This window comes from Pleurodeles waltl, chromosome 4_2 (assembly GCF_031143425.1).
Source record: "Pleurodeles waltl isolate 20211129_DDA chromosome 4_2, aPleWal1.hap1.20221129, whole genome shotgun sequence".
NCBI classification, from domain to species: Eukaryota; Metazoa; Chordata; class Amphibia; order Caudata; family Salamandridae; genus Pleurodeles; species Pleurodeles waltl.
In genome coordinates, this window is record NC_090443.1 from 823,713,542 (window position 1) to 823,723,989 (window position 10,448).

The 10,448-nt window shown below is 49.6% G+C and overlaps 1 protein-coding gene across 1 annotated transcript; it reads right to left on the reverse strand.

Moving 5' to 3' along the window:
* Window positions 1-1,430: 1,430 nt before the first annotated feature.
* Window positions 1,431-3,304, reverse strand: FOXD3 (forkhead box D3). The gene has a single exon (XM_069232526.1). The coding sequence runs from the start codon at window positions 3,117-3,119 to the stop codon at window positions 2,061-2,063; it is 1,059 nt and encodes a 352-aa protein (XP_069088627.1). The 5' UTR covers window positions 3,120-3,304; the 3' UTR covers window positions 1,431-2,060.
* Between the last annotated feature and the right edge of the window lie 7,144 nt (window positions 3,305-10,448).

The following is a 10,448-nucleotide window of genomic DNA, read 5'->3' on the forward strand; positions in this document are numbered from 1 at the left end:
TAAAGCGCCTTATTTATAAAGTTCACGCGCCCCCCCGCTCCCTCTCCCCGCCAGACAGCTTGTTTTATTTCGGTATGGGCACGCAGTGGTATACATGTTTACTTAGAAATGGTATCTGCAGTTCAAAAAAAGTATTGAGCAATAAAATTTGGTTCTTAGAAATGAAACTTGCCGCTCAGGAAAAACAGTAGGCGGGGCGTGCAATAAATACAATTAAAAAACCCTGCAAAATATCAAAAATATGCATTATTTTCTGTTAAATGGGACACGTTATCCAGCCTCACAAATAAAAGTCTATTGACAGACTAATTCCGGTTTTTAAAATATGCTGGATTAAGTGATGCGCCCTTTGACCTGCATGTGTTTGGACACAGGTTGAGAAAAGGAAAGTTTCTATCAGTGGAACAACCACCGTCAATTCATCACAGCGCAGTGATACTTAGGAAACAGCCACGATCCATGTGAAAGTATTATCTGGGTAAGATACCAGGTGCTTTTTAAGAGTGTGGGTTTTTTAGTGACAGTAATACCCTGTAATAATAAAGTATAATTTGACATCTGCTGTTTCGTCAGGGTTATGTACTGGCTTGATTTTTCCTTGTCTTCACAGAAATTACAAATTCGTACACAATGTGAAAAGCATACTGGTAAATATTAAACTGTAACCCTTGTAAAAACAAATGGATAAAAATGAGATTTGAAAATAATCATCCTGAGCGCATTTAGTACGTAATCTCCGAAATTGTATCGCCTTCTTCTTTTTGATCCGGACACCTCTGCCTTTTCCGGATTGTACTACCTGATCAAACGAAGCTGGTACCCGTTTCGCACTTTGCACATCTCGAGAAAATTTCCATTGAATTGTGTTTTTTTTCCAAATTGATCGTGCCATGGGATAATAGACATCTGCAACTAAATGATTTTTTAAATTCGTTTAATTTAGTTCCATTTTCGGGTCTTTATTTTTTCCTAATATTATTTCAATCATTCTTTTGGTATTTTATGTTTATGTTTATATTTTTTCTTTTTAGCTATTTGCGTTAGCTTATTTATATATAGTTACACTTACTTCAGATTTGTTTTGAGAGGAAAACCATTTAGAATTAGGATGATAGATTACTTTTTGATGCAGCGAATGAATGCATTTGTTTCAATGATGTTAGCTTTTTGAAGGCAGAGTTCAATTTCAATGCGTTCTCAGCCATGTTCTTCGACCAATTCTATTTATCTCAAAATAGGCCAAATATTTTTTTTTGTTTGTTTTTTAAACATACAAAAATGTCCCTAGTCTCTCTCTTATTTTATAGGAAAGAACCCACCTCTGTTCATCTGAAGGGAAACTTAACATACGCCTGTTAAACTCATGCTTTCCTCTGATTGTCGAACATTTCCTTTTTTTACTTTGAGCCAATAACAGACGAAAAAATAAATCAATTTTATAAAATTTATTTACAATAATTTGGACTGCACGGTAGAATAACATTTAGAATACATATATATATATATATTTATAATTTTTCATTCATATACAAACATTACAGAATTATAGCCTTTCAAAATGTTTTTGAAAATGTAATATTTAAATTTTCCGGATAAGCTGCTTGGAGAGTGAACCTTCAGAAAAGCGAAAGCTCTGAGCTCTCTACGAATCTACTGTCTTTCCTTTTTTTAAAAAAATAAAAAGCCCAGAAAGCAAAGTCAATACTTTTCGTACAAATATTTACAAATGTTTTACCTGTACATAAAGCATTCCATTTTTTGTACAAGTTTGTTACAGTTTAGTTTTTGAAGTTCAGAGTTCAATGGGGGTGGGTATGAGTTCAGGAACAGAAGTGATCTTTGCACTGTCTCTGACCCCTAAGTTGAACTGGAATATGTAAGTGCTGAGATGTCCCCCACGGTCCATTGCCTATACCAGGTCAGTTGGGCTGGGGAGGAGTCAGTCACATGTCAGGAGTGGACATAGAGTGGTACTGCTCCAACTCTGTACTTTTAGAGGCACCGGCTTGTACGGCAATCACCACACATCTGAACAGCCCCACCAGTTTTGGACGCCAGCACTATTGCGCCGGCCACTTGGCGGCAGCCGCCGCTGCAGACACTGCCGGCAGGAACTGTCCGGAGAGCAGGCTGGTGGGCACACTGAGGATGGGCGCGATGGCCGCCGTGCTCCTGGCCAGTGACAGGGACTGGTGGCTCATGAGCGCCGACTGCACGGTGACCGGCGGCCGCAGGAAGGTCTGCGCTGCCGAACTGGCCGATACCCCGATGATGTTCTCGATACTGAATGAGGGCCGGCTGCTGGGCTCGGCCTTGATGATGGAGCCGGCGGTGCCCAGGTGCAGCTGCAGGCCGGGGCCGGCGAAGGCCTTGCGGCTGAGCTCCCCGGAGGGCAGCAGGGGCACGGCGGGCGGCAGAAGCGGCGGCATGTAGGGGTAGGGCAGGGCGTGCGCGCCGTAGGCGGACGGGTGCAGCCCGTAGGGGCGGCCGTAGGGCCCGCCCAGGCCGTAGGCGCCGAAGCTCTGCATCATGAGCGCAGTCTGGTCGCGCAGGTGCTCCTGGTGGTGGCGCTTGAAGCGCTTGCGGCGGCGCAGGAAGCTGCCGTTGTCGAACATGTCCTCGGACTGCGGGTCCAGCGTCCAGTAGTTGCCCTTGCCCGGGTTGCCCGGCTCCCGGGGGATCTTGACGAAGCAGTCGTTGAGGGAGAGGTTGTGGCGGATGGAGTTCTGCCAGGCCGGGAACTTCTCGCGGTAGTAGGGGAAGCGCTGGGAGATGAACTCGCAGATGCCGCTCAGCGTCAGCTTCTTGTGCGGGCTCTGCAGGATGGCCATGGTGATGAGCGCGATGTACGAGTAGGGCGGCTTCACCAGGGCGCTCTTGGGCTTGCCCTGCAGCAGCAGCGCTGCTTCGCCCTTGGCCTCCGCCTCGCCGGGGGGCTCCGGGGCGCCCGCCGGGCTGTCCCGCGGACCCGGGCTATCCCGGGGCTCCGGGCTGCCGCACTCGCTGCCCTCTCTCTCCGGACCCTCGTCCCCTTCGCCCACCACGTCGATGTCCACGTCGTCGCTGGTCAGGGCCGGCTGGCCGGGCATGGCGCTGCCGCTGCTGCCGGACAGGGTCATCTCAGCTCTTGGGTGGGGAGGTCGGCTGCTGAGGGTCACACGGTGCGTCCGCGCGCTCTGGGATGCGCTGTCAAGCTCCTTGGAATGTGCCGGAGGTACCCTCACCTCGCTTCGCTTGTCATCGGGATCTGTCGAGGGACGGGAGCCCGGGCGAGTCACCAACTCTTTGAAAGCCCCTCTCCAAAAGACTGCCTGATAGATTACTTGCCACTTGGAGATATACTGACCATGCGGGTCACGTGGGGCGTGACGTCACCTCCCCCCTGTGAAGCCATGCAAAACTCAAGTTGTTTCACGGGATTGTCAACAAAGAGGCAAGAGTGGCGACCACTTATCGTCACCCGGGCCCCTGGCACACACGGGCCCATCAATCTTCAGCCGGGGGTCGCACCTCGGTACTGCCACAGAGCAGTACCGGGGCGGCCGTCTTCGCAGCCCCGCTACCAGGTGCAGGAGGGCCACCTGCGAGCTTCTCTGCCTAGTTTAGAGGGGCAAGGTACAGCCCCTTCAAAAATAAATAATTATCAAGACCGAAGCACATGATTTGTAACATCTTGACAAATATGGGAACGCAAAAGAGGGCCGTTTTATTGCAGAAATGAGGGAACCTGTTTGCAATTTAATTTAGAATAAAGTCAGATTTCAGGAAGAATAAAGTTAAGGAAAAGTAGATAGAAAGTAAAAAAAAATGTTTTTTTTAAAGGGGAACTCTCCTCTTGAGTAAGAGAGTTGCTACGGGGGGGGGGGGGGGGGGGCGATCGCTGAAACACTGCCTGCTTTCGACACCCCATGTTGCCACAAACAGCGCGCATTAGCAGCAGTGCAAACATTACAGGGGCGAAGAGAGGAAGGCAGCAGTTTGCGTCTGAACTCACTTTCCTGCATGTTGTGAGCAGCCACAGCTGGGAGCCCAAGATCACAAAATGGCTATTGATTAATCTATCGGAGGAGTGCTGGGAGAAGCGAAAGAGGTACAATAACAAAGGGGAAGCGCCGATAAAGGAGCCTTAAGTGGTCTCGTCCAGGCGCTAACAGCTTCATCAGCGCCGCCTTAGCATATGAAGGAGTCGGAAATGGCGCTGGCGGTAATACCGCCTGATAATACCGCGCTGCCATTGTGGGTCCCGGTGAACCCGGCCCGAGGAGGCTCGGGGATCAGCCGAGGAGAAAGGGCGTCCGGGAGGGGGGCAATGTGCTCCAGGGGGGACCAAGGTGGGAAGAAAGTAAAGAGCTTCATCTGAGCCCAGAAACTCTGGAGGGGGCAGTTGTTTCTCGTGACTCTGTGTAATAAAAACAGGGAAAAAGATGGACAATGGTGTGTAAGGGTGATGTGAGCGGGTTATTTATTCTCAGGGTGAAAATAATTAAATGTACACAAGGTTGAAAAAAGCCCACGGAGCATTGGTGCCTAGAGTTGGGACGGCCGCTCGTGAGATCCCACCTTGCTTCTGGTAAAATATTTGAAATTGATAAAGACATTTCTTCTCCCATCTCTCGTTTAACCATCCCACGAATGGGGTATGCAGAGCCCCTGGACCCCGCTAGGGATATATCCGATCAAAGCAACCCAAACTCACCCACACATGCCCCTGCCACTCCTTCGGGTAAAGAGCCCCACACATCTAGAAAGAAAACCCCTGGCCACTGTGGGTGTGAGACGTGCCCCTGAGAGGTCTGGGATCACCCGAGTCACCCGAGGGTCAAATCAAAACAGGAAGCTGGTACCACTGAAAAACTACTTTATTAACAATTACTGGACATCTATCTATCTATCTATCTATCTATCTATCTATCTATCTATCTATCTATCTATCTATCTATCTATCTATCTATCTATCTATCTATCTATCTATCTATCTATCTATTTTACGCATCTAATCGATAGATAGATAGATAGATAGATAGATAGATAGATAGATAGATAGATAGATAGATAGATAGATAGATAGATAGATAGACGGGCGGAGGAGGGATGCGCAGGCGGATGAATGGATGAATAGTTCAGTATCATTGTGCGGCACCTGTGCTGTTCGCCCTCTCTCAGCCCTCTCCGGCCCGCGGTGAAGCTCACACTTCCCTCCTCCGGGCCTCTTATGAGGTCTAATATTTTCTAAGTCCAGGAGGCGCCGCTGCTTCACCTGCCGCGCATGATGGACGGACTCGTTAGTTATCGTGACAGTGGACACTGCCAGGGCTGGAGTCACTAAATAAACGCATACTTAAAAGCAGCACACGTCGCTTTCCTCCGACCCGGAACTGGGGCTGAGACTGCAAGAGGATTACAAGGTTTTTACCACACGAAGATTACTTAAAGTGACCCACCCCCAGACTCCGGGTGCCAGATTCGGCCCCAGTCCACGAGCATATTCGTTTCGTTTTATCAATCGATTTCCGTTTCTGGGTTTTGTCCTAATAATCCTAATTTCCGAGCTGCCATCTGTAGTGAAAGGGTCTCCCCTGGTAAGGTCCCCTCGTTGGGACTGGGCTGAAGCGGCGCTGCCTGGTCCCTTGAGGGGGGCGTGATGAACTGGAGGTGCCGGTTCCAGGCCTTGCTGTCTTTTTTCGCAGTAGCACAATAAACGTCAAATTAATTGATTCGGGTCATTAATTACGGTGTTTAGCGTGAAAAGGCGCGTTTCCCCCATTAGAGACCTTTTGTGCTAATCTGGTGTCGGTCCCTGTGCCATCTGATGCGGGCGCAGCCTGGCAGAGATCTCCGGCTCTCTTTATTCGAGACACATTAGAAGCTGTCTGTCTCCGGCCGTCGCTCAGCTGCACAGACTGTGCAGGAATACGGCCGGAATCTACTTTGTAATGTATTGCAGCATTTGTATAGCGCGTGCACCCCGACGGGCCTTCTACGACTTCCAAGTAGTCTGGGGTTCCTTATTTTGTCGTCGGTTTATACAGTCTATTATACTGCAGCTCTTTCCTAGTGCTTCTGGAGGTTCCGAAGCACGAATAGTAACCTGGATTACATTATTTCTATACTCATTTTTTTTTTTTTCAGTTTGTGTAGCACATCCCAACGCTTCTGGGTTACCAAGCTTCACCTTAATTCTATGATTCTGTGGTTGACTTGTGCAATTAATTGTCATGTAGCATTTCCATAGCGCCTCATACGCCAGACAGTGATCGACACGCTTTTTTATTAATACACGGTTGCTTTATTTCTCAGATTTGCTATTATATATATATATATATATATATATATATATATATATATATATATATCGCTTTCGTCTAATCAGCGATACCTACCCTTACTTAAATAGTCGATTAGTGAGTACTTTCTGTTGTATTAAACACATAATCTAGCACCCAATGTCTATCCAGGGGCTCCGAAGCGCTTCTCGGGAACGCGCTGCTCACGTGTTTCTGTACATCTGACCCTCAGATAGTGTGTTCTAATTCAATTTGTGAGAAGAGCACGGGATAGGGAACTTCCCCGGTCTACGGGGGTTCAGAGGGAGAGTGTGTTGTACGATGCACGCCCGGCCTGTTGTTTGGGGACGGAACGGGGTCTGAGGCGGATATTTTGTGGCTGTTTCAAGTAAATCCGGCGTTAATCCTAATTGCAGCTCGCGGTTAAACCTGACAAGACTTCAATCACTATTCCCGGCTTACTCTGAAAAACCCTTTCTCAATAATAGGCAACCGGCCGGGTCAGACGGGACCCCCTGCCTCACTGATACTCACACCTAAAACGGGGGTTGGGGGCGGGAAATAATGGGGTGCAATAACGAACAATTAGGGGAATTGGAGTGGTTCAGAACGCAGGGGTTAAAAACACACATATGGAGGTGCTTAAAGGAGGAAGCTGCAACCCGGGCATCACGTGACGTGTGTACACACCTGCCGGGCAGCGTCCATGCAGCTGGAGTCCATGTCACCGTCACGCAGCCCCCCGGGCTCGCCTTGTGTGTACGAGACGACGAGGGTCCGTGCTATATTCCCCGAGTTGTTATAGTGTGATAATGTGGCCCTCTACGCTTTTGGTGGTATGTTTTCCCCTTTGTGAGGGGAGACGCTCGTATTGTGGCCTCTTGAATTGTGAGTGCGCTCGTGGTTGTTGTGTACGTTAGGGAAGGGAGTGTGCCCCTCTGTGGGGGTATAATACCACGCCCAATCTCAAGTAGGTTCGTGCAGAGGAGTATGTCGGGTCCCTCTGAGAGGGTCGTCTTCGGTGGCACGCTGATGAGCCTTGAACAGTGCCCGTCTGAAGGGGGAGTCACACGTTTTGTGCTTCTGAGGGGGCGTACTGTGCACAGGGTGTTGTGGCACGCTCCTGTGAGATATATGTGTGTGGTATACGTTTGCGTTGTGCGTGGATGCTGTTCCGTGCCTCTCTGAAGCGCGTGATGGTGGATGTGTGTCTGGGTGGCTCTGTGTGCCACTTTATGTGTGTGTGTTAGTTAAACTGTGCCCCACTCAGGACGCCTTCTGCCACTCCGAGGAGTGTTATACTGAACTCTTCTGAGGTGGGGTGTGCTATTATGCCCCCGTGACGTGTGTGCTCAGTGGGAAGAGACCAATACTGTGTGTAGTGTTATGTGCTGCTGTATGTTGTGATCCTCTGAGAAGAGTGTGACACTATCTCTCTGTAAGGTGTGTGCGCGGATGTTCTAGTGACCCACGTTCAGGTCGTGTATGCTGTGACTCTCTATGATTGGCGGATATACTCTGCCCTGGGGGGGGGGGGGGTTCGTTGGGGTTAGGGTGTTAGTATATGAGGCGCCCCTGCGTCTTTGCGTCCGGAGGACGGGCATATTGTGCCCCACAATATTAATGTGAAGGGGATGGGTGGGACGTGCAAGGGTGTGGTGTTGTGTGCTGTGTCATCCTTCCGTGCAGGTATGAGTTCTATTATTGCCTCCGCTCTGAGGTGTCTATGTTGGGAGGAGGGTGGGTAATTGTGGTACCCATCGAATTAGGTGCACCACACCGCTCTGAGTAGTGTGTCTTGTATTGTCTCCCCCAGAGGCCTGGGTGATACAGCATCACGTATGCAGCCCTCACGGTAGGAAGTGTGGTACGCTGTGCTTTCGTCAGGGTAGTACACAGCATAGTCCCGAGAGACAGAAAAGTGTGCGAGAGAGAGAGTGTGTGCGTAATAGTATTTTATAGTGACTCTGAAGGAGGGCTTTTTTTCACGGAGTGCCTTTTGAGTTTAGGCGTGTGTTAGATTGAGCCCCGTGAGGTGGGCAGTACTTCCAACCCCTTTCATGGAATTCTGAAGCGTGTATAATCGCCGACCCCCACAACCTCAGAGGTCCAGAGTTGGTTACCTTGTGCACCCTGGGGAGGGAGTGTTACATTGCCCCTCCCCCCCCCCCCCCCCCCCCCCTCACCGCCCCTGGGGAAAATATGTTATATTTTGCTCTCTTGCGGTCGGGGGTTTGTTATGTTGCGCTCAGTTCATATTGGAAGTGTATTGAATTGCCCCTCACCTTGAGTTTGTGTTGTACCCAGAATGAATCTTAGGAGTGTGTAATATTGTGACGCGGTATCTTTCTGTGTCCAGGGGCCTGAGAAGGGGCGTCGCCCCGGCCCCCCCCCCCCCCCACCCCCACCCCCACCCTTTTAGGCTTTACAAGAATGAAGAATGAAAGGTGTCCTCTTTCGCTTCTAAGCCTGCTACTTTCACTAATGACTTACATAAATCGGGGACCTGACCCGGATTATCCGGGCATTTGTCCTGCCGTGTAAATGTTGTCAGATCAGTGTAAGCACAACAGTGCACATGTGCTCTGGGGGCTCTCCAGCTCCCCCACCCCCCGGCTCCTCAATCCCTCTCTGCCAAGACAGCGACCGTCTGTTGTGGGCGACCCGCGCTACCTGCACGCCAAACAGCAATGTGGTTATGGTGGACAGAAAGCGCTTCGAAGTGGATACGAGGAGCTTTATGTATATATTTATTTTGGAATTTTTATAAAGCGCTGCGTATCGCCTTCATGATAACTCAAAGAGGTATTGCAGGAGAGTAAGGCCTATAAATGAGACTCCCATCAACGAGTACTCCTAACTAGTAAGGGGCACTACGAGTACGAAAGCGCTATCGGCCCATATACATCCGATTAAGCACTTGGATATAAAAATAACCTATTCATCTTTTCCATCCTAGGATGGTGCGGGTACCCTTTGCGTCCAAAAGAGATTTCTGCAAGCTAATAGTAATTAATAGAGCGATTAAATCACCAGACTTATATCGAGCTCTAATTTATTAATGCATAGCTATTTTATGGTGGGGAAAAATAGTATGCCTATTAGTATGAAAGTATTTTGTAATAGATGGAGGAACCGGGAGCCTTTCATAGTTCGGATAAGCAACACGCTAAAATATAAACCCAAAAACGAGCAGGATGCAAACTGCATTAAAATATATGCATGACATTCTGTTTCTGCGCTTGTTGAAAATATAGCGTTTATCCGCTCCGGAGGTGCTGCCCGCACAGGTCAGTAAAGGCACCTGGGAGCGCCGCAGTCCGCACAGACCGCGCTCGGTCCTGCTTCAAGAAACGGCCCGGGATTTATTTGTGCTGGAAATGCACAAACATCCATTCTGTGAAAGGCAACACGTTTAATTAACGATGAGAGAGCAGTTAGGGGCAGAAAGCTAGTAAAATTGTGTGATAAATTTATGGCATTGTTAGCGTGCTTTTAATTATGGCTATTATGTTAATTATTCCACATTAGCATGGAGTTATCAGCATGTCAGATTTAATCAAAACGAGCCTTTCTCTAGAAAATTGTTCTTTTCATCGGCGGCGAGAAAGGTCCCGCGTCCGCGCCGGTAGAAAAATGACTGGGCGCTGGGGGGAGAGTGTGTGTGAGGGGAGCTGGGGGCCCTCGGGCCAGGAGCTGCCCGGGGTTTAGGAATTCACCGTCCGCACCCCCTTCCGAGAAGCCGCTTAATCATCTCGGAATGCTCTGTCAAACTCCATGAGGGCGCTCGTTTTTATCTGTCCCGCTCTACAAAACCCCTTTCAGGAGCCGAGAGGGAGCCGGAGGCCGAGGCGGTGGGGGAACAGAGGAAAGGACGGTGGGGGAAGGCTGTGGTGATGGGGGGAACAGAGAAGAAGACGGTCAAGAGCATTTTGTGATGGGGGACAGAATGGAGGACGGTCGGGGTGGTTGTGGAGATGGGGGGAACAGAGGAAAGGACTGTGGGGAGGACAGGGGCGTGGGGGACGTAGGAGTCGGGTGTGGTGAAGGGGGACAGAGGAGAGGACGGGGGCTGTGGTGATGGGGAAACAGAGAAGAGAACGGGCGGGGAGGCTTTGGTAATGGGAGGGCAGGGGAGAGGACGTCGGGATGAAGAGAGGACGG